The sequence below is a fragment of the Mobula birostris genome, chromosome 1, assembly GCF_030028105.1.
Source record: "Mobula birostris isolate sMobBir1 chromosome 1, sMobBir1.hap1, whole genome shotgun sequence".
In the NCBI taxonomy this organism is placed as follows: domain Eukaryota; kingdom Metazoa; phylum Chordata; class Chondrichthyes; order Myliobatiformes; family Myliobatidae; genus Mobula; species Mobula birostris.
Window position 1 is genome coordinate 199,567,336 of NC_092370.1, and position 25,199 is coordinate 199,592,534.

The following is a 25,199-nucleotide window of genomic DNA, read 5'->3' on the forward strand; positions in this document are numbered from 1 at the left end:
GGGTGCCGAGTTCACTGGAGAGGATCGACCGCATCTGGAGGAGAGGTCACAGTCGGTGACCTCAGGTGACATCACCAAGGACCTGCCCAAAAGCTGCTTGTGAGCCATATCGCTGGTCTGTGAGTGGAAGCCGTGTCTGAATCATCAGTCGTTCCCGTTCTCTCTCTCCCCCCCCCCCACGTTGTCCATCGCCATGGCAACGATTACTGCGAACTGAACTACCAAATTGGACTGAACTTTGTGTCACTTTGAAATTGGTCATTTATCCCTAGACAACGATAGAGCTTGATTGATGCTGTTATCTTAATTCTGTGCACATGTGTGTTTATCATTGCTGAACTGTTGCATTTATTATCCTTTCCATTACTGTATTGCTTGTTTCTTTAATAAAACTTTCTTAGTTCTAGTAATCCAGACTCCAACTGAGTGATCCATTTCTACTGGTTTGGCAACCCAGTTACGGGGTACGTAACAGTAGTCTTCAGGCTAAATCAATAGCCCCCCACGATGTAAATTGACGTCATCACCCTACCTAACCCTGCCACAGATGTTACTGAGCAGGTTCAAGTGAAGTGTTCTACTCCAGAATAGAAGATTTGTCTTGCAACAAACATATTAGCTGTTACTTTCTAAGTTGTGCAAGGTGATTTTAAACTTTGTTTTTCGAGTTTATGAATAGTTGTTTGGTATTATTCATGATTTATTTTTCTGTCCTGTGGTAGCTATTGGTATGGCAGGTGGAGAAACACAGGACATCACTGGTAGTTACTCACTTGGAATGGACCTGAAAGAGAGCTAGTAGAATGGCTTTTGTCTACTTTTATTCCTGGTGCTTTAGACAATATTCTTTCCCTAACTAACAGAGAAAAAAAGTCTTTCACCTCCTGCTGTGTGTGTGAAATTTGATCCTATTTGCCATTGTAACAATATTAATTACACTGAGAAAACACTTTTCTTTCGCCTTCCTTTCTAAAATGTACTTGTTGAGATGATATCCACAAATTCTAGTACATGAAGCAAGTATCTATTTGTAAATTGCCCTGTTGAGTTTTGAAAGGCTATTTAACAGTGGAGGGTAGAACGTACGGATCCTGTCCCTTGCTGAACAACTACACCACAAGCTACTTGCAGAACTAACCACTTAGTGAAGAGCTGGAATGCTTGTGGGCTTGGTGTTCCTTGGGCATATGGGTTTAAATACAAGATGTAGTGCTTGATCGATATTGAGTACATAGTGATTCATTAAAGGTTTTGGTGATCGAGGGAGTTTACAGGCAATCTGTTTTTAGTAAAATGAAGTGAATTTAAAGGATGTCCCTAAGCCTAAAGACGTAAGCAACAACCAATTATCACTTAGTCTTATGAGGATGATGTGGTATTATATGATTACTCTTTAACACGTTTTATGTAAATTTATTTTTTAGGATGATCTCCCAACAAATAATTCCCATGTCTTTGATCCTATGATTCCATATGATTCAGACCTAGCAATTCAGGAGTCTTGTTACACTCCTCAGCTTCTCCAACCTCAGGAATTATCTTCGGAGCTTACTTCAGCAGATCTCAGCTTTCTCACTGATGACCAGGACCAGCAAAATGATGATGGGGGAAACAGTTATACAACAGAGCAACAAATGATAAAGCAGAGCCAACTGCTGTCAGATGTTAATAATAATAATGATGGTATTACTACACTTGGACCTGAAAACATTAGCCAATTGCCATGCCAATCAACAAATGAAGGAATTGCCACTCCAATTGATAATGAATCATCATCAATTTGCCAAGTACCAATGACCCCTATGACACCTGTAACACCAATGACCCCAGTAGAAAGTTCTGGAATATGTCCCCAGTTACAGTAAGTATCTTTGTTAGCAAGATTATCTCTTCAAAACTACCTCTTTGTGTAATACAATAAACATATTAAGTAGAGAACCTGTACTTATTTTCTAGGGCACTTTGTTTATCATGAATTTCTGAAGTACTACTATTGTGCTCATGCTATACTGTTTTGTGCTTGAATTTACCTCTTGATTTTTCTAACCATGGCATAAACCACTGTGCTTTGTCTCCAAGGTAGAACATTCAGTAAACCGGCTTACTGTCAATTCATTTTTCCAAACTAAATGGTCCCTTGACAAGACTTGTTTTAAGTTTATGGTTTGGATCCTTATTCAGTCGTTGCTGACAGTGAGGACTGCAATTCCATTAGCAATTCAAAAAGTGTCAGTTGTGAATACCAAATAGCTGTAAGAAAGTCCAGATTCCTATTGAAACTGGTTTCTGAACATTGATGCCAGAATTCCCCATAAAACTTACTCACTAGATCATGAAAGCACTGCCACAAAAGTACTGCATCCTGGCCTTATGAGATTCAGGATGTACAGTCATAGAGCACTGCAGCACAGAAGCAAGTCCGTTGGCCTATCCAGTCCATACTGGCCTGTTATTCTGCCTAGTCCGATCTACTCGCTGACAAACTATAGTCCTCCATAGCCTTCCCATCCATGTAGCTATCCAAACTTATCTTAAAAGTTGCAGTTGAACCTAAATCCATCACCTCCACTGGCAGCTCATTCCACACTCTCAGCAGCCCTGAGTAAAGAAGTTGCCCCCAGGGGTTCCTCTTAAATATTTCACATTTCCTCCTAAACCTATGACCTCTAATTCTAATCTCAGGGAAAAGAGTCTGCTTGTATTTACTCTATCTATACCCCTTATAATATTGTATATCTCTATAAATCTCCCCTCATTCTCTTACGCTTCAGGGAATAAAGCCCATTATAAAAGCTTCTTGTACGTAAGGGAGCCTTGGACATGTGGATCGCTTATATGCCAATGAAAACTGTCGAACCAGCATCCGGAGTGCATTAAAAATTGTTTGTTGTTACTGCAGATAACTGGAATCCTTTGTGCATTATCATGTCAGACTCATGGATGACCTAGAATGATAACTTGCCCTGATCTCCTGCATGAATGTTCTTGACCTTTTTTTTTTCCAGCAGCATTGATTCAAAGTTTTCTTCGTCTCCAGAACCATTTCATGCTTTACCTCAACATGCATTCCAACAGAAAGAAATGCATTTTCCTTTAGGCTCTGAGAAAGGCAAGCTTCACCAGTTCTGTAAATGCAAACTTCCCTCTAGATCTTCCTCCCTCCTTCACCTTCTGACCACATCTCTCCTTTAAATTCCTCACAATAGTGTAATATTTCCACTCCTCTTCATTGATCCCAAATGATTAGTCTTCAACTTCAACCCATCTGCCATGATCACAGTGAAATGAGGTCAATATAGCATTAAGCTGTTCTTGTTCTGAATTCAGCTCTGTTCCATGGAGGGCTGTGGAGTTCAAGTCATGGGGTGTATTTCATGCAGAGATTCATAGGTTCTTGATTGGTAAAGGGATGAAGGGTTATAGGGTGAAGGCAGAAAATGGGGTTGAAAAAACTCAGCAATAATTGAATGGCAAAACAGACCTGATCAGCTGAATTGCCTGATTCTGCTCCAATATTTTATCTTTTCTGTCTACCTCCACTGTTCTAATGAAAATTTGCTCGTTTATCCTATTTTTGCTCACACCCACAATTTTTAGTCCTGGCATTGTTTTTCTAAATCTTGCACAGATTCTCTCAAGACTTTTCATATCCATAACTTACTTGTGTTGTGGCATAAATTACTTCTGCATTGTCTCTGTTTTTTATAAATCTATGCCAAATGAACTGAATTATGATTGCTCTCCCACTAACATTCCTTCCACCTGCTCAGTTTCATTCCTTGAAACTAAATCCTAAATGTCTCCCAATCTTGGCAGACTTGCTAAGAAAATGGCAAAGAAAAGTTTTCTTTAATACAATTAGCACATTTTACACCATTTTACCAACTAACTAATATTTGAATAACTGAAATCTTCCGACATTACAGCCCTAGCCAAAAAGTTGTCTTCAACTTTGCTCCTCTAGCTCCTTCTGATTAATTAGAGGTCTGTATTAGCCTCACATTTCATTCCAGAAACTGGAAATAACATTTTAATACAATTCTTAAGAGAATCCAGCAATATCAGACTACAGTAAATCACTTATAACCTTTTGCTTTTTTTCTTCCCTATAGAAATATTGTTTCCACTGTTAATTTGGCCTGCAAATTGGAACTGAAGAGAATTGCTCTTCATGCAAGAAATGCCGAATATAATCCAAAGGTAATTTTCTCAAACAAGTTAATTCAGTCATGTTATACATTTGTAATTTTGTTCTCTTTAGTTTTAATGTCAATCTTGCATACTTTTTGTGCAGTATAAACTTTTAAAATTTGACTTTTTCACTTCCCTATTTTGAGTTAGGTTTCTCCCACACCGGTGTACTACATCACATGGCTCTTCAAAACAGGATGAATAATGTAACTATTACAAAGATAAGGCATATGTCTTGAGTAAATTAATGAGATCAGAGTTGCTCTTAATTCACTTTCAGACCTGATACTTTCTCTTTCTTTGAGTCCTAGAGCCTTGTAGCACGTAAATGAGAAGGCCCTTGGCCCACTATGTCTGGGCCAATCATTAAGTACCCATGGAGACAAATTTGATTTACCAGCACTTGGTCTGTTGTGTTCTTTGCATTGAACATTAGTAATTTAACTGCTTGTCCAGATGTGCCTTGAATGTTGTAAGAGAATTTGTTCCATCACCTACTCAGACATTGCATTCCAGATTCCAACACCATCTGTGTGGAAAAAGTTCTTTCTGAGATCTCACCTGAATCTCTTGCCCATCATCATAAACACTTTATGTCCTCCGGTTTTGGCTGTTTCTGCTCTGGGGGGGAAAGTTTCCGACTTTCTACCCTATCTTGGACTTCATAGTCTTGTATATCACTATCAAGACCCTCCAACAGATGCTTCTGTTCCAGGGAAAACAAATCCAGCCTACTCAGTCTCTCCTCATAACTGAGATGCTCCAGCCAAGGAGATAACTTGGTAAATCTCTTGAGCTCTTTTCATATAGTATGGTGACAAGAACTCTACATTGTACTTCAGCTATTGCTTAACAAATGTTTTGTAAAGCTGCACCATAAGCTTCCTTTTAAATTCTATTCACAGGATATTTGTCCTGCCATTTTCAGAGACCTGTGAATTTGTACACCAAGATTGCTCTGCTCTTCAATGTTCCTAGACCCCAACCATTTTCAAAGTGCATCACCTTGCACTCATCAGGATGAAATCCAGTTTTAATCTTGATCTCATCCCTAGAGTCTGTGCTCAATGCCATGGCATCCAGAGATTTATGGAGCAGAGAATTCCAAAGATTCACAATACTCCAAATCTTAGATAAAGGGACCACAATTTAAAACTATGCTCTTTCGTTTTAGCCAGATGATGCAGCAATTCAGCATTTATTACAATCTGTCTCAGAATCTTATGGAGGTCAGTAGATTACTTCTAAACTCAAGGGAAAATAGCTCCATCTCTTTTCGCTGAGGAATAGGATAATTAATCAAATTGATCTGTAGGACTCAATCTCCAAGACAAAAAACAGATCATCCATTGGGAATCAACACTAAAACTGCACAAAGTGCTCCAAATGTATGGTAAACTCAACAAAGTCCTGTCTATTTGCAGCAAACAAATTTACTCGTGTATATTAATTCCTGAGTAATAGAGAACAAGATATAATTTTCCGTCTTAACTAGTTCATTTATCTAGAGTGAAATTTTCTCTTTTTTTTTTGGGGTGTTTGATGGACTGGAGGGAGTGGTGTTCCTTGAAGTTGGTATCATGGCCACTGCTTCCCTTAATCTGCTTTAATAACTTGGACACAGTTTGAGTGTGGCTTGGCACAGCTTAAATGCCATCTATAAGTTTGCCAATGACATGACTATTGGCAGAATTTCAGATGGTGATGAGGAGGAATACAAAAGCAAGATAGATCAGCTTGTTGAGTGGTGTTGCAACAACAACCTTGCTCTCAATCTCAGAAAGACCAAGGAATTGATTGTGGACTTCAGGAAGGGTAAGTCAAGGGAACACACACCATTCCTCATGGAGGGATCAGCAGTGGAAAGGGTGAACAGTTTCAGTTTCCTGAGTGTCAACATCTCTGAAGATCTATCCTGGGCCCAACATATTGATGTAATTATAAAGAAGGCACAATAGTGGCTATATTTCATTAGGAGTTTGAGAAGACTTAGTATGTCATTAAGGTCTCACAAATTTCTACAGATATACTGTGGAGAGCATTCTAACTGGTTGCATCACCGTCTGGTATGGAGGGGCCACTGCACAGGATCGGAAGAAGCTGCAGAAAGGTGTAAACTCAGCCAGCTCCATCATGGGCACTAGCCTCCCCAGCATCAAGGACATTTCAAAAGGTGATGCCTCAAAATGCAGGATCCATCTTGAAGGACCCTATCATCTAGGATAGGGGTTCCCAACCTGGGGTCCATGGACCCCTCGGTTAATGGTACGTATCCATGGCATAAAAAAAGTTGGAAATCCCTGATCTGGGACATTCTCTCTTCTCATTGCTACTGTCAGGGAAGATATGCAGGAGCCTGAAGACACACTCAACATTTCCGGAACAGCTTTTTCCCCTCTGCCACCAGAATTCTAAATGAACAATAAATCCATGAACGCTACCTCATTATTTGTTTTGGTCTCTGTTTGCTTGAATTATTTAATGCGTATGTATTAGTAATTGAGACTAAGTAAATTTGCAAGGTGCTGTAGAAGTGCTGGGGAGTGAGGCGAGCGGAACCAAACTCAGTGGAGCTGGGACAGACTCAATACACATTTGATAGTTTTTTTTTACCATTTATAAAAACTTTAAGTTCCTACATTTAATGTTAACTGCTATCTTCTCAGTCACTTAGCCTGTTAATATTGCGTTATAGACTGTAGGTTCTATTCATAAGTTGTATTCCCAGCAAGCACACTTGGAGAAATGACATACAGCCATCTAGTGTGGGTTACAATTCAGTAATTTCCTTCACACTGATCCTTGTTTTAATGTCATTTTAAAGGGAGTACAGGGAGAGAGACCTATGACTTGTATGTTTAAGTCACTCCAACCTGAAAGCAGCTTATTTGTTATCATTCTCCATTAATTAGATCTGTGCCCACAGTAGTTTTTTTAAAACCAAAAACCTCATGAATATTTATAATCATAATGCCAGCACCTGAGCTTTGAAAGATCTGGAAATACTCAATACACAGTTTCTCACTTAACCATCCTACTAATTACATCCACTAACCAATTTTTGGATTTGAAAATTCTTTTCTTGAAGCTACAATACCTCCAATCATTATTAAGACTTAGTAAGTAACTGTTAGAACTTCATTAGAAACAGATTTTAACATCTTCTCAATGTATCCTTTACTTCTCCCTTCTCAGACTCTGAGAACCCATGTTCATTTGAAAGCTCTTTTTGGGATGGCAGGACTTTCATATGAAGAAAGAATGGATGAACTGGGCTTGTACTCGTTGGAATTTAGAAGATTGAGGGGGGGATCTGATTGAAACGTATAAGATCCTTAAGGGATTGGACAGGCTAGATGTAGGAAGATTGTTCCCGATGTTGGGGAAGTCCAGAACGAGGGGTCACAGTTTGAGGATAGAGGGGAAGCCTTTTAGGACCGAGATTAGGAAAAACTTCTTCACACAGAGAGTGGTGAATCTGTGGAATTCTCTGCCACAGGAAACAGTTGAGGCCAGTTCATTGGCTATATTTAAGAGGGAGTTAGATATGGCCCTTGTGGCTACGGGGGTCAGGGGGTATGGAGGGAAGGCTGGGGCGGTGTTCTGAGTTGGATGATCAGCCATGATCATAATAAATGGCGGTGCAGGCTCGAAGGGCCAAATGGCCTACTCCTGCACCTATTTTCTATGTTTCTATGTTAACAAACTTGTGAAAGTTCCTAGATTCCTTTCCTCTTTCTAACATACTGTTTTCTCCAGGTATTTTTCTGTTTATTGCTATATTTCTGTTTATTAATATATATATTTCCTCTAAGAATTATAAAGTGGGCTTAATGAATATTATATTGCTAAATAGTTGCAACTTGAAACCATTCAGAAGATGATGCATATATGGAACAAGTTGCTTAGGAAAGTAGTTGAGGCAGGTACAATAACAGAATTTGAGAGACATTTGGAAAAGTACATGGATAGGAAATATAGAGGGTTATGGACCAAATGTAGATAAGTGGGACGAGTTTACATGTGAAACTTGGTCATCATGGATGAGTTGGACCAAAGGGAACGTTCTTAGATTTGAAACTTGGCTATACTAATTTTCCCTGCCCTCCATCTGTCAGATCTTAGTTCTCACTCCTTTCCACTATCCCTACTATGTTCTTGCTGTCTCTCACTTTCCAGACTCAACTCTGTCTCTTCTTCCCACAGTATTTAGGTTTCAGCCTTGACTATTGTACTTAAGCAGTCTTTGCCATCTGCTGCTCTTTCATTTTGTGTTATCTCTTGTGCTCTACTCTGAGCTCTCATCATCTCCTTTCACTCAGTTTTAATCTTGTTTGTATTGTATCAAAAGTTAGTATGACAAAAAGTTTACCAAAGCATCTAGAAATGAGAAGTTGAAATCGAGTTTATTGTCAAGTGCACGAGTGCACTGAAGTAGAGTTTATTGTCATGTGCATGAGTGCATTGAAATAGTTTGTTGTGCACGAGTGCATTGAAATAGTTTGTTGTGCACGAGTGCATTGAAATAGTTTATTGTCGTGCACGAGTGCATTGAAATAGTTTATTATTGTGCACGAGTGCACTGAAATCGAGTTTATTGTCAAGTGCACGAGTGCACTGAAATCGAGTTTATTGTCAAGTGCATGAGTGCACTGAAATCGAGTTTATTGTCAAGTGCACGAGTGCACTGAAATCGAGTTTACTGTCATGTGCACGAGTGCATTGAAATCGAGTTTACTGTCATGTGCACAAGTGCATGTATGCAGAGGTGCAGTGAAGAACTTGATTGCAGCAGCATCACAAGCACATAAAGCAGGATTCACAAGAAAAAACATAAATTAAACAAATTATAACTTAAAATTATAAGTAAACATAATTAGAGCAAAAAAAACTATTTACTTTCATGCAAAGTGTTCAGAATAGTCACTGTTGCTAAACTCTAGTGGTGATAAGGGCTTTGCTGGTTTGTTTATGAACCGAATGGTTGAAGGGAAATAGCTGTTCTTGAACCTGATACTGTGGGACTTCAAGCTTTTGCACTTCCTGCCCAACAGTAACTGTGAAAAGATTGCATGGCCCAGATGATGAGGATTTTTGATAGATGTTGCCTTCTTGTTGTGGCACCTCTTGTAGATGCTATCAGTGATAGGAAAGGGATGTGCTCATAATATATTGGGCAAAGGTCATTACTCTGCAGTTTTTTATATTCCTATGCATTCAAATTGCCATACCAGACCATGAGGCAACCAGTCAGAATACTTTCAACTGTACATCTGTAGAAGCTTGTTAGTGTTTGGTGACAAGTCAGACTTCTGAATCTGACAAGCCAAGCCACCTCAATCTGCTAAGGAAGTAAAGATTCTGACACGTTTGCCTCTAATTGCATCTATGTGCTGGGTGCAGGAACAGGCCATGCAACATGTTAACAACCAGGAGTTTAAAGCTGCTGATTCTGTTCACCGCTGATCCCCCAGTGTAAACGGTCCTATATTGACCCTCCATCACTTTCCTGAAGTCAACAATCAGCTCCTTAGTTTTGCTGTTGTTGGGCAAGAGGTTTTTTTTTGTTTTTTTTTTGCAGCACCACTCAACCAGGTACCTTATCTCACTCCAGTAAACTGACTCATCACCACCTCTGATTCTTCCGAAAACAGTAGTATCATCAATGAATTTGAAGATGGTGTTGGAGCTGTGTTTAGCCACACAGTCATGTGTATAGCGAGTGACCAAAAGACGAAGCACATACCCCTGAGGTGCACCTGTGTTGGTGGTCAATGAGGAGGAGATGCTGTTTCCGATCCTTACTGAAGAGGGGGACACAGAGGCTAAGGTGGCAAAGCTTGTTGATAAGCTTGGATGGATTGATAAGCTGCAGTCAATGAGCAGCAGCTTGGTGCTTGAGGTCCCGTCGTCCAGATCATTCAGAACAGAGTGAAGAGCTAGAGAAACTGCATCTGCAGTTGCCCTGTTGTAACAGTAGGCAAACTGAAATAGATCCAGGTCACCTGAGGCAGGATCTGATTTGTGCCATAACTAACCTTTCAAAGTACTTCATTAGGGTCGATCGGTACTCGGCCAGGTACCCCGTCCAGACCAGGTGCTTTCCTTGGATTCACACTCTTGAAGGCAGCCCACACATCATCTCCAGACACTGAGACCAAAGGATCATCAGGAGACACGGGAATACACAATAGTTCCTCCCTTTGGTGGTCAGGGGGAGCTTAGAAGGCTCTTGTGGGTGTGTAATAATTCTGTCTATCAAAACAAGTATAAATTGCACTGAGCTCATCATGGAGTGATCAGTCATTGCCACCTATGCTGCCTGATGTTGCTTTGTATGGAGTTATATTGTTCACGTCCTGGCACAGCTGTTGTGCATCCTTCTGTGTTTCTGGTTTAGTCTGAAATTGCCTTTTTGCACTCATACTGGCTTCCAGAGGTCGTACCTGGACTCTGGGTCACCAGTCCTAAATGCCACAGTCTAGCCCTTAGCAGATTATAAATCTCCTGGTATCTCCAGGACTTCTGTTTGGGGAAGGCCTGAAATGTTCCAGTGGGTTTATAGTTGTCTATGCATGGCCTTCTGAAGTCGGTGATGACTCTGGCATACTTACTTAGGTCCAATGACAAATCCTTGAAAACGTTCCAATCCACTGACCCTGAATCCACTCCTCCACTTTTACCCTCCAGCTCTTCATAGGTCTCAAACACGAGGAATTCTGCAGATGCTGGAAATTCAAGCAACACACATCAAAGTTGCTGGTGAATGCAGCAGGCCAGGCAGCATCTCTAGGAAGAGGTACAATCGATGTTTCGGGCCGAGACCCTTCGTCAGGACTTCGTAGGTCTCTTCATCGGTGGTGCGCTGTTTAGTCTCTGTCTACACAAGGGCAGAAGAAGCACAGCCAGGTGCATGGATTTACCAAAGTGCAGGCAAAGGATAGAGTTGTAGACATTCTTGATTGTGGTATAAGCAGTGGTCAGGTGTGTTGAGTCCTTTAGTATTGCAGGTAATGTGCTGAAAATAGTTTGGCAGAGACTTCTTCAAGCGAGCCCGATTAAAATCTCAGGCATCAGGGTACACTGCTTCATTCTCACAGCATTTTGTTTTCTCAAGTGTTCGCTTGAGATGAGATGAAAACAACAATCAGGATGACAGCGAAGAATTCTCGTGGAAGGTAGAATGGTCAGCACATCGTTGCCAGGGAAGCAGTAGATGGGCAAATCTGATCAGTAAGAGGTGAAGCTAGTGGCTTCTCTGTCTGTAGCTAAGAACATAACAAAATAGGAGCAGAAGCAGACTATCTGGGCCATCGAGCCTGCTCCACCATTCAATGAAATCATGGCTGATCTGGCCATGGACTCAGCTCCACTTAGCTGCCTTTTCCCCATAATCTTTAATTCCCTTACTTTGCAAAAATATATCTCATTGTGTCTTAAATGTATTCAATAAAGTATCTTCTGTTTCCTTGGGCAGAGAATTCCACAGATTCCCTATGGGGGGGAAAAAACAGTTCCACCTCAAGGCAATGTCCCCATTTCTAGTCTTTCCTACCAGTAGAAGTAACTTTCCAACCTTTCTTGCCTATCCTCATAATTTCATATATTTCTATAAAATCCACTCTTATTCTTTGAGTTCCAGGTACTATAGTCCCAGGTGACTCAATTGCTCCTCAGGCTAATCCACTCATCTCTAGAGCTAACCTAGTTACAGCTGCTTACTCTTTCATGAACATGCATTGTGCTGCTTTGCTTCCACTAAAGAGTGAATGTAATCACACAATATTAAGTTTCCTCAATCAGTTTCCATCACATATAGAAAATAGGAAATGCAAGTTTTCTTAACAAGTATTCAGAAAGGGGGATAGTGACCACTTTGCTTATTTTCTACCAAATGTGCATTGAAAAATAAACTATATGCCACAATACCATATGTACCAGAAATATCGCAGATCCTGCTTACCTAAATGAAAATAGGTAGATTGTCACAAGAGCTTTTTTCTGAGTGTTGAAGAAAAGGAAATATCATTCAGACTTCTCTTCTGATCATCACAAATCAATCTTTTGGAAATGAGAATGTATAGGCATTATATAAGGCTAGAATCATGCTTCACAAGTAGCTTGGCATTGAGTGAATAATGACCATTGTAGCTAATAGAAGGCAATTCCTGAGTAATACGTACAAAATTCTGGGAGAACTCAGCAGGTTAGACAGCATCTATGAAAAGAAATAAACAGCCGATGTTTTAGGCCGAGACCCTGCATCAGGAGAAGGCAATTCCTCCCGTTGGAATTAAGCAAGTCTTTGGTGTCAGAAATTGAAGGGGAAAAATAGATAATAGAAATGGAATTTTTGCTAGAAAATTTAATGCCGGTAGAAGAGAAGATATTCTTGCAAAGGGCTACAAAAATTGAGATATTCTAAACAGATAAAATATAAAGTAAGTTCACATGCCTTTCTCATTAGAGTAGATTTTTAAAAGAAAACTATGGGACTCCTTTCCAAAACGCTTCTAACTTGCCCGTTGCTTTTATTTTTGTCAGGTTCACATACAATGTAATTACAATCGACAAAATATATGTAAGCTTTTCGTAAGTTTTAGATAAAGAAGCTTCTTTCTGCACACTTGGGAAGACCTTGTAAAGTGAAAATTGATATTGCCTTTGCCACTAAACAATTAGTCTGTTATAATTTTGATCTAATTTTATGTTTACTGACTTGTTCCTAAAAATAGCGGTTTGCTGCAGTGATAATGCGAATTCGAGAACCCAGAACTACAGCTCTAATCTTCAGTTCAGGCAAGATGGTTTGCACGGGAGCTAAAAGGCATGGTATCCTGTTTCTGATAAATCATTAAAATATAAGATCACTTGTGGTAAGTTTCATGTGATTAATGTACAGGATTTTAATTAACATTGAATCTTTTTTGTTTTATTCAACCTAACAGTGAAGAACAGTCTCGATTAGCAGCTAGGAAATATGCTCGTATTGTTCAGAAACTTGGATTTCCAGCAAAATTTCTTGATTTTAAAATCCAGAACATGGTTGGAAGTTGTGATGTGAAATTTCCAATAAGATTAGAAGGTTTGGTTCTTACACATCAACAATTCAGCAGGTACACAAATAATACTTCAGAACTGGCTATCCTGTACATTTTTTCAAGTCTAAATGGATTCATTTTAAATTATTTTTTTATAAAATACACAGGGTGCGGTGGTACCACAATGTTCTACAAGTCTAAAGACAGCAATGGTGAAAGAAAGAGAGGATCAATCTGTCTTTTTTTAATATAACAACCCTTTGTTAAATAATTCTGTGTTCCTTCTGTGAGATCAAAATTACAGCAATGTGCTTTAAATATTTTTCACCTAAACAACTAAAATATTCCAATGTACATCTCATCAAAACTAAACAAATTCTAAGTCCTTCCAGTTTAAGGTAGCATCAGTGAAGCACAGTGATGACTTGCTGGCAGCAAAAACAACTAACTATTAACTACCTTATTAATCACACTTTTTCCTGAAATGGTCACTGCAATCAAGAGTCTGTACAGTGCCTATAAAAAGTATTCACCCCAACCCCCCAGAAGTTTACATGTTTTATTGTTTTACAACATTGAATCACAATGGATTTAATTTGGCTTTTTTGACACTGATCAACAGAAAAAGTCTTTCATTTCAAAGTAAAAACAGATCTCTACAGTGATCTCAATTATAAATATAAAACACAAAATAATTGACGGCATAAGTATTTACCTTCCTTTAATATGACACATCAGATTATCACTGGTGCAGCCAATTGGTTTTAGAAGTCCCATAATCAGTTAAATGAAGATCTGTTTTTGGAGACCTGTGTACAGTCAAGGTGTTACAATTGATTGTAGTAAAAATACACCTGTATCTGGAAGGTCCAAATGCTGTTGAGTTAATATCCTGGCAAAAACTACACCAGAAGACAAAAGAATACACCAGGAACTCTGCAAAAAGGTTATTGAAAAGCACAAGTCAGGAGATGGATACAAGAACATCTCCAAATCACTGAATATCCCTTGGAGTACAGTTAAGTCAATCATCAAGAAGTGATATTTGTAAAACTACCTAGAACAGGCTGCCCTCAAAAAATTGAATGACCTTGCAAGAAGGGGGGTGTACTGGTGAGGAAGGCCACCAAGCCTATGGTGACTCTGGAGAAGTTACAAACTTCAGTGGCTGAGATGGGAGACACTGCGCATACAACAACTATTGCCCAAGTGCTTCACCAGTTGCAGCTTTATGGGAGAGTGGCAAAAAGAAAACCACTGTTGGGGGAAAAAAAAACATGAAATCACAGCTAGAGTTTGCCAGGAGGCATGTGGGAGACTCTGACGTCAGCTAGAAGAAGGTTCCATGGTCTGATGAAACCAAAATTGAGCTTTCTGGCCATCAGATTAAACTCTATCTTTGGAGTAAGCCAAACACCGCACATCAGCAAAAAGACACCATCTCTACCTTGAAGCATGGTGAAGGGATGCTTCACTGCAACAGGCCCTGGAAGGCTTGTGAAGGTAGAGAGTAAAATGAATGTAGCAAACTACAGGGAAATCCTGGAGGAAAACGTGAGGCAGTCTGCAAGAGAATTGTGACTTGGAAGAAAATTTGTTTTCCAGCAAGACAATGAACCCAAGAATAAAGCCAAAGCTACACGGGAATGGCTTAAAAACAATGAAGTTAATGTCCTGGAGTGGCCAAGTCAGGGTTTAGGCCTCAATCCAATTGAGAATTTGTGGCTGGATTTGAAAAGGGCTGTTCACTAATGATCTCCATGTGATCTGAGAGAGCTTGAGCAGTTTTGTAAAGAAGAATGGGGGAAAATTGCAGAGTCTGAAGCCTGTCCACATAGACTCAAGGCTGTAATTACTGTCAAAGGTGCATCTATTAAATACTGACTTGAAGGGGGTGAACACTTTTGCAATCAATTAGTTTTGTTTTATATTTGTAATTAATTTAGATCGCTTTGGAGAAATCTGTTTTCACTTTGACACAAAAGAGTCTTTGTTGATCAGTGTCAAACACAAACTTCTGTGGGTGGGGGGGGGGGGTGACTTGGAGGCAATTCAAAGCAGTAGAACCAACACTAGGCAGAGTCAAGGTAGCGGGGCCTGAGACCAAGATAGAGCACCAAGCTGAGGTTTGAATGGTGTACCTGCCAGGCCACATTGTAAAGGTCAGGGTGTTGGACCCAGTGGTGAGAGACGGGGCAGTGTTAGCCGACTGCTCTATGAGCTTTACTTGCCTCTGTACTGAACTGAGGCTGTGTCCTGTGGCTAGCGTGCTTCTAGATCAGTTGCAGTGATGACTGGCTTCCTGACTGTGGCCTCACTTCCGTGAATTTCGGTTCTGAATGGTATTTCTTACTTTTATTGTCTGCACGACTTATTTTTTCCTGCACATTTGGTGTCTGACGGTTTTTTTTAATGCATTCTTTTGGGTTTCTTTGTTTTGTGACTGCCTGCAAGTAGACAAATCTCAAGATGGTATATAGTATACTTACTTTGTACTTTGAACTTTAAAGAAGAGAGAGAGGAAAAGCAAGATTAGCAATCTATTCCAGTATTCTTGGTGAAATTGGAATCTGAAGATAAAATAAGAATGGTGGACTCCAGGAGAATAAAGTAGGAAGAGTGATGGGTAGAAAGTTGCTAGAGAAATGGGAAGTTCAGGATTTGATTTACAGTACAATAAATCTTTTGGTGTAGTGAGGGAAATTAAATTAAGGATAAAAATTAGATGGGAGTCACTTTATTTAAAACTAGACTTTCATTACATATAGTTATTAATTACTGCTGTAATTTTTTTTCAAAATACAGTCTACTGATACCTGATTTAAAAACCGGAATGTATTTTCAGTAATGAGGGCACCAATTCAATCAGCTGAGGGTAGAATATGTGGTATATGCAAGCTCCAAAGATGTAATGATTTTCATTGGCCAAGCAAATATAAACAACATGGCTGTAGTTAGCAAGCTGTCTGAACACATTGGTAAATGTATTAATTTCTTTTTAATACAAAATATAATTGCCCTAGGCCAAGAGCACCATAATGGATCTCTGATATATGTGGTAGCAATAGATATTTATTTATTTCACTTTATTTCATAAACCAACTAGATTGATCCAATTTTGGATCATTAGGTTATTACCTTCAGAGACTGTTGATTGTGAAACTAATCTCATAAATTAAAATCCATTCAGTTTTTAACAAAAAACTGTGTTTTCCCCCACTCATTAATTTTTTGAAGTACTCATGACCATATATCTTTTTAACTGGAAAATTGTGCTTGATGCTTTTCTATTGATGAAGGAGGGAAACAAGGGAATTATTGACTACTTGCCCTAGTATCTATTGGTAGCATATTACCAAAGTGCATAACTAAGGACAAAAACTTTTAAAAAGCTTTCAGAAAGCCATATCATGCCGAAAGAAACATTATTATTGAAAGTTGACTAAACAATGTCTGTGGATGTTGTTGATACTGTATTCTAGACAGCATTAAATAAAGTTATACATTACATACTTTGTGAAACTAACTTCATGACCTCAAAGAAATTGGCTGAGCAACTGGTGACAACAAAGATACTGCTCAAATACTCTAATTTTCGGTATGCAACCAGTAGGGCCCCATGCAGATGTGTTGGGGCTGCAAGTATTCATCAACATAAACAACTCACTTTTTAGGATAGAATACTATATATGTGATGTTTTCATTCAGACAAGGATAGGTGATATTATCAATGGTGTAGATGGAAGTATGCAATTCCAGAAATACTAATAAATATCTACCATTGCTACTACCATCGGGCAGGAAGTCCCACACCACCAGGTTCAGGAGCAATTATTAACCAACAACCATCGAGCTTCTGAACTAGTGTGGATAACTTCGCGCACAACAATTCTGAATTGATTCCACAACCTAGAGGGATTTTTTATGCAAAATTGTCATCTTTTGCATATTGTTTCAGTCTTTGTTTAAATATAGTTTTTCATAAATATAGTATTTCATTATTTTCTGGTAAATCTCTGCATCAAAATAAATCTCAAGGTAGTATACAGTGACCTGTGTATGTAGTTTGATAATAGGTTTACTTTGACTTTGAAGTTAACCAAAAGGATTGAAACATGGCAAATGGCATTTAGTGTAGGCAATTAGGAGAGCATGGTTAACAAAGAATTTAGAACTGAATATTTCCAAATGGTTTAAAGCTGTGAAACTCCAAAGAAATGGGGATCCACAGTATCATGGTCAGCTGCAGAAATTAAGCAAAATGGCTACTAGAATACCGGAGCAACACACACACTCTGCTGGCAAACTCAGCAGGTCAGGCAGCATATATGGAGGGGAATAATGAGTTGATGTTTTGGACTGAGGACTGGAAAAGAAGGGGAAAGAGTACAAGCTGATAGATAAGTGAAACCCGGTGAGAGGGAAAGCAGGTGGGTGGAGGAGGGGGATGAAGTCAGAAGCTGAGAAGAGGTTAAGGGCTGAAAAAGAAGTAATGTAATAGGAGGGGAAGGTGGACCATGGGACAAAGGGAAGGAGGAGGGACACGAGCAAGAGTGAGTCTGTGTGAGCACATGGTTGAAGAGTCAGAAAGCAGCAGAGACCACAGAGGAGAAGAAAATCTCTTGTTGCTTTTTTTTCCTGGACATTAAGTATGTTTGCCAGCTGAACAGACAACTGATCTTTAAATTTCTTTTCGGGCTTTGCAATTACTAGTAGATAAGCCCGTTAATGGGAGCATAGATTTTTATACTGAGAGTAAACACATCCTAAAGTCTTTAGATTTCTTTATAGCTGCTACCAGGTTTGAGTATTTTTGTTTTGTAGCTATTCTTTCTTGATGTGAATATAACTATCATATTTTGGAGGGCTTTCGATGACTTTAAAAACCGGACAACCATCCAGGTTTGTAAACTCATAAGAAGCCCTCCCCTCATCCAGTAATTTAGCACTGAATTGCGTTGGATGCGCAGTATTTTGTAACAAGTGCTAACTTTGCCTTAAATGTCAAACATTGCTCTCATAAAGCTTCAGATGATCAAACTGCTCTACTTTAATGTCATCAATTACTAAATTTTAATCACTGTTTTTGATCAGTTTTCCAAAGAATTTAATTCATGAAGTAATAATTTTTTTGCCACAGAACAAACTGAAGTGAGTTGCACAGAATAACCACACTGGTGACTGAATTTGAAAAGTTGTCACCTACCTTTTACTTAATAAACATACATTCAACAGAGGATTTTGCAACTGATGCGATTAAAGTATTAATGCATACTTTTGCTTGCAGATGACTCTAATCTTAAAAACTTGTGCAGTTCAATCATTGCATTATTATACTTGTAATTTAGAACTGTATGTTTCGGGAGCACTAATTCTACAGATTAGAAGTTGCTAGGAAAATAATGAAGCACTAACACCAGCTACCATTATCACTTTGGTTTTTAAATCAGGTAATTTGGCATGAAGAAAATATATACATGTTGAGGATATCTACAAATTCCTATATAATCACAATAAACTATAAGAATAACAAATAATCCTGAAATTTCTCATTGAGGTACATGGAATGGCTTAATTTACAATAATGCAAATAAATATTATGGTAAGAAATATAAAGTGGTACACGCAATGAGATACCTAGATTAAGCAAGTTCCAGCTTGGTATTTCAGATCAGACTACTAGGAGTACTATATTTACTTTGTAATGATAATGAAAAATAATTACTCAAAGTAACTTGCAAACACAAAGATGACAAAAATTCATATGGCCCTACTGAATTCCAAAACTCCCACACTCTAGTCCAGGAATTGTTAATTTTACCAAAACCTCAGAATTTAATACTGCTGATTCCCAACTTCTTAGAATGGATATTTAATAATATACACAAAGTTAATATTCTGGATTTGCCAAGGTTGCACCCTAGGAAGGAAATGTTTTTATTTAAATAAAATATTTCATATATGTAAAAGGAGAGGCGCTGGGCCAGTAATGTGGAAAGGGATGTTCTGAAAATGATTGAAGCCATGTATTAAGTATTCTTGCTTTAAACTTCCCCTTTAACGTTGCTTTGTTTAAAATTTTAATATAATTAAAATGTAATGCTATTACTTTCAAAAGGGCAATAGTAAAGCTTTCCTTGATTTTGCACTTCCTAATATTTCAATTTGTTATTCAGTATGATTTCATTTTATTTTAATGAAGAGATATCCTGGCAATTGAAAAACTTTTAAGAAATAGAAATTGGAGTAGGGCATTCAGTTTCTCGCACCTGGCTGCCTTTCCTATAGTAATTCTATTTCCCTTAATTCCCTTTATTTCCAATAATCTATTGATCTGTGTTGGGAAACATATCCTGACTGAGATTCAGTTGCTTAAGTGAATACATTTCTTCTCATCTTGTACCCCGAATGGTCAACTACTTATTTTGAGATTCCTGTGAGACATTCCATCCTTGTGCAAGTAAATACTGTCATAATCTGAGGAGAGAAAATAAGACTCTTATACAAAAATCAAGAAAAATTCATTGGTCAACTAATCCACCACCTCTGGATTAACTGGCTGCCAAACTTCAATAAATTTATTCAGCATTTCTCAACATCTCAAAAACTATTAAATATCAAAAAAAAAATCAAAATTTTATGTTAAATTATGCAAACATCCTCTTGGGCAATCTGCCATGATTGAATTTTACTTAATTCCACTCTGACTTTGTGAGTGAGGTCATACGCCCTTTCTGGCAGTCACCCAAGGCTTTCATGATCTTCTAGTGTATTGTCTAGATATGCTCAATGTCCCCAAATCTCCTCCACCATGAATGGTAATGGCCAGAAGTTTCTGGGAGTTAGTAGGGATGTTGTATCTGATGGATGTGCAGAAAATTTCCTTGAATTATTTTCTCTGTCTGCCTAGCAATCAATCACTCGGGAGGTAATTTTGAAACGAGCACCTGTTTTGTACTCTGGTGTCAGGGAGTATACAGTTTGTTCTGCCCAAAGTGGGCAGACTGCCAGAAAGAGCGTATGACCTTCCTCTCAAAATCAGAGTGGAAGTAAGTAAAACTCAATCATGACGGATTGTCCAAGAGGATGTTTGCATAATTTAACATAAAATTTTGGATTTTTTTTTGATATTTAATAGTTTTTGAGATGTTGAGAAATGCTGAATAAATTTACTGACACCAGAATAACATAGAGACCCAACGCTGGGGATGTTGGTCTAGGAGATGACACTGGTGGTTAACTTATCCTTCCAGTGCATTTGGAGGATTTTGTGCAGATAGTATTTCACAGTGCCTGGAGATGTTGGCTGAAGATAGTTCAAGTGTTAACTTTTTAAAAATTCTCAACTAAATTCAATTGATTAAAAAATAAATGACCCAATACCTATGTTACTGCAAGCATTCAGCTTCATTCACATTAATGTAGGCAGTGATGATGTATTTTTAACAGTAAACTCCCTAGAAGAATAATGTGGGAAATATTGTGATATTGTGCTCTGATACTGGGCTCCAACAATACAACACAGACAGGACACCATCAGTGAAGATCACTTAATGAGTTTAGGATTTCCATTTGTACATATACATCCTAACGATAATAGTGCTTGGAAAATACTGATATTTCCCTGCAAAATCTGGTTCATTATTTTAGTCTGTCACTATCATCTCAATATCCAATCATTTGCTCAATAGTTCTATCAAATTTAAAAATTTCACTTGATGGCAGTCTAATTTGTAAATACTGTAGTAACAAAATGTAAACATGGAGTTACTGAATTTACGTGTACCTGTGCACATTCCTGGGAGGCAAACAGGTTCTACTTTAATAGATGTCCATAGGTTGGAAACTATACAAAAACCCTCAATGTAGTAACAACTCCACACTAATGTAATAAATGGTATCAAATGCACATAAGACTGATAAGAAACAACACACTAAAAGTAGAGAGATTACATAACTGCATAAAATTACATGACTGCTTTATTTTCAGTGAATGTGACTTACTCAAAATGACTTATTCATAATTGTCAGCCAGTAAAGGGCATGCATCAATTTTCTTAATTGGCCCACGATGTCTATGCCAAATTAAACAAAATCTCTTTTACCTGTATTGTGATGGTTGAGGGTTCAAGAGCAAAAGGTGTCCATTGCTGGAGCATTGAAGGAAGCCAATAATCATTAGGCATGCTCCTAATGCTCATGTATGATATAACATGTTTACATTACCCCTCCAACAGTGGGAACATCTGAATTTCTAGAGTTAGAGGAATTTGAATCTTGTTGCTAGCCAGAGGCTTTTTCCCAGGGTTGAAATGACTAACATAAGGGGACATAGTTTTAAGGTGCTTGGAAGTAGGTACAGAGGGAATGTCACACAGAGTGGTGGATGCATGGAATACATTACCAGTACCAGTGACGGTGATGGAAGTAGATACAATAGGGTCTTTTAAGAGACTGAGATAGGTACATGGAGCTTTGAAAAATAGGGGGCTATGTGGTAGGGTAATTCTAGGCAGTTTCTAGAGTAGGTTACATGGTCAGCACAACACGTGCTGTAGATTTCTATATGATGTATGATGTTCCTGTTATTATTGTATTCATTTTTATTTCCATTGATTATCTGCTAATTCAGAGACAATGGGTTATATGTAACTAATTTTACATATAAAATCAATTTCTCTTTCTCTTGAAGTGAGAGATTTCACACTGCCACATTCACGTCCAAGCATATTTACTTAATTTCCTTATCAGAGTTTCAATTAATTTCTCTGGTTGAATTGCAATGTACAATTATTCACCATTGAAATTCAGATTCGACTGAGTAAAAATACATTGGCAAGCTTAAGACCACTGCAGTAATGCTTAGTAAACAATTTCCAAGGCTTATCCATTCTTTAATTTTCAATGCTATAAATAGTTGTGTTTAATTAGCTACTCAGTAAATCAGGACTGTACTGAAATTTTCAAAGCAATGAGCAGAGGATGATGGGAGGCTGCTGTGAAATCAAAGGCTGCTGTGAAAATATTGTAGAATTAGTGGTTCAGATTGGTCACCCATTGAGTGGTGTCTTGAGAAAGCCATTTTGCCCTTTTTTTATAAGACAAAGCTGGTTTTGATAGATTTAAGTTTGAGCAGATGGCTTATAACTACTTAAGAAGATGAGCAAACTGTGATCTACATTTTAGGAATCTTAGCTGAATTGCAAGAATATTAAATTTGAGGGTTGCCAGATTCACAAATTTCATTCTTTGTATTTTAACTTTCAGCTATGAACCAGAATTGTTCCCAGGTCTTATTTACAGAATGGTTAAGCCCAGAATTGTTTTGCTCATATTTGTTTCTGGCAAGGTTGTTTTGACAGGTAAAAACAATTATGTTATATTTTTAAGTTTAATCTATTGTTTTTAAGAGTAATTTCAGTAAATTCACTTTTAATTTCATGTTTTCAATTGAGCACATTTGTTGCTTGGTGCCTATTTAATGAAGGATAGATTGAAACAAACTTGTTTCTAATGTGGGTGGAAAGACACATAAAAAATATAGCCAAACGCTGTAGTACCTCACAGCCTATGATAGCTAACAAATTCTATTTCACCTTGAAGTGGGATTTATATATTGTTTCATGTCACCTGTTTCATTTTCGTTTTTGAAAAGATGCATAATCTAATTATTAATAGTTCTTTTTCTGATTCAAATGTAAAAAAAGTGAATTTAGATGAATTTGTACATATGCTGTCTAGTTTTTGTAGATTTTTTTCCAGTGATCTAAAGTGAAAATAGTGAGTACTGCATAAGAAACATCAATTTGGCTGCAGGTCAGATAGTGCACTTTACAAGAATAATTGAAATCACGCCTATTAAGAGTAGTAAAGGAGGCCATTTGATCTACCATCCATGTGGGCTATTTGCAGACCAACCCATTCATTCCTGTTCTGCTCTTTCCTCAGACTTCAATCTTAGTTTCCTTGCTGCTTGTCCAATTCCCTTTGAAAGCACCAATATTGACTAACTAACTGCCTTTTGAGGTATTCAGTTCCACTTTGTAATAATTTTCTACTTTAAAAGTGTTGTATCATCCCTATATCTCATATCCATTATTTATGTCTGTGTTCTGATTATTAGTAGATTATCTCTTTTTAATCCTTCAGAACCAGGAATGCACACCTGACTCTCTTGACATTCATTGCTCTTTGGAGAACACCAGCAGCTTCTCCAGTCTAACCTTGCAGATACAATTCCTCATCTTTGGACAACTGTATAAATCTTTTCTGTACCTTCTCAAGGATCTTTACATCTTGGTGTGGTATTCAGAATTAGATGTAAAACTTCAGCTATGCTCAAACTGTATTTTTTTCAGTAGCTTATCTGAGCTTCCTGACTCAGTCCTCAAACTGTAATTTTTTCAGTAGTTTATCAGAGCTTCCTGACTCAATTTACAAATTTAAGGATCCATTCAACTTTATTAACTGCTTTCTGACCCAGTCCTGCTACTTTCAAAGACTTGTGAACATAAGCATTAAGGCCCTTCTGTTCCTGCTCACCCTTTCAAATAATAGTCTGTTATTTTCTCCCAATTTCCTGTGAAAATGCAGTACTTCACACTCCCTGAATTAAATTTCATCTATCCATTCTGCCAACCTACCAATTTGCACAATTTGCAGGATGTCCCCTCTCTGTTATTTTTTTTACCATATCTACTCTTTCCATTTATATTGAGAGTTTTGCAGCATCCTCTTCCCCGGTTTAAAAAAATTATGCAGCCAGGTCCTCCATCTCTTGTGTATTGGTCATCCCCTTACTACAAACTTGCAATTTACAATTATGATTCTATTTTCATTCTCTCACTTATTTTCCTTTTCACTTTCCTTTAGTAACTGTATAGTTACTGAGCCACTATGTATTCTAGTTGTACAGATTGTGTCAGCATTTGATGCAAAGACACTCATTAATTTTGATCAAATGACATTTGTGGATACAGTAAACTGCTCCACTTGGTGGAGGGTTGAAAGATAAGAAGTCATGGATATACAAGGAGAAAGAATTTAAAACAACATTATAAAATCCTTTTTATAAGTTGTGTTTGGTTGGCATCTGGAATCCAGCATTTTGTAAATGTAATGTGAGATAGGTTCCATTATGGCCTTCAGATGAGAACTGGAGAAATGTATCGTAATCATTCTATACTTCTATAGTCTCTAATATAACTTCCTGTGAAAATATGTATTTATTTCTCAAAGAGATTGCTTAAGAATAGATAACTGAAATCTCATCTTAAATTAAACTATCAGTTGAATTAAGTAGGACTCTGTGGTTATGTTCTGAAATATCTAAAAATATAAATGATGGAAAACCTTTTTACCTATAGGTAAGTCATGGGTACTCTAACCTGGACAGTGGAGGACGCTCAGTCAATAAGTTCATTCAAAACAGGGATTGACAAATTCTGGATGTTGGGGTAATCAAGGGGTGTGATAGCAGAGGAAGAAAATGGAAATCTGGTAGATTGGTAGTGTAGGCTTAAAGGGCTGTACAGCCTACCTCTGCTCCTCATTCGTGTTTTCATTGTTCATGTTCCACCAAAGGCAAGTGTTTTGCAGAATTAGCTATTGGTTTTATCACAGAAATTTAGAGAACATCAATGTAAGATTTTTTAGTTTTGCTGATTCATTATTTGATTTTTTAGTTTTCCTGATGCATTATTCAATTTATGTTTTATAGTTTATAATCAGGATGTAGTTCTCAAAGAAATTAAAAATGTTTGTTTCCCTGTAGGTGCCAAAGTACGTTCGGAGATCTATGAAGCATTTGAGAACATTTATCCCATCTTAAAAGGGTTTAAGAAGGCATAATGACAAAAGCAGGACCTCTCTGCTGACATCTAGATACTGAGATCAATACACACAGCTGAGCACAGGGCAGCACACTGAATGCTGCAGTTCACAAATTCAGGTGATAAATATTCACAC

The 25,199-nt window shown here is 37.9% G+C and overlaps 1 protein-coding gene across 1 annotated transcript; it reads left to right on the forward strand.

Moving 5' to 3' along the window:
- The first annotated feature begins 1,793 nt into the window (after nucleotides 1–1,793).
- LOC140211479 (TATA box-binding protein-like 2) lies at nucleotides 1,794–25,082 on the forward strand. The gene is made up of 6 exons (XM_072281238.1): nucleotides 1,794–1,861; nucleotides 4,113–4,200; nucleotides 12,927–13,018; nucleotides 13,140–13,307; nucleotides 22,500–22,594; nucleotides 25,006–25,082. Exons 1-6 carry the CDS (start codon nucleotides 1,794–1,796, stop codon nucleotides 25,080–25,082), a joined length of 588 nt encoding a protein of 195 aa, XP_072137339.1.
- Nucleotides 25,083–25,199: the final 117 nt, after the last annotated feature.

Coding starts and splice junctions, on each gene's coding strand:
- LOC140211479 (XM_072281238.1), top strand. CDS start 1,794: ATGACCCCTATGACACCTGTAACACCAATGACCCCAGTAGAAAGTTCT. Junction 1,862..4,112: donor GGAATATGTCCCCAGTTACA/GTAAGTATCTTT, acceptor TCTTCCCTATAG/AAATATTGTTTCCACTGTTA. Junction 4,201..12,926: donor ATGCCGAATATAATCCAAAG/GTAATTTTCTCA, acceptor TCCTAAAAATAG/CGGTTTGCTGCAGTGATAAT.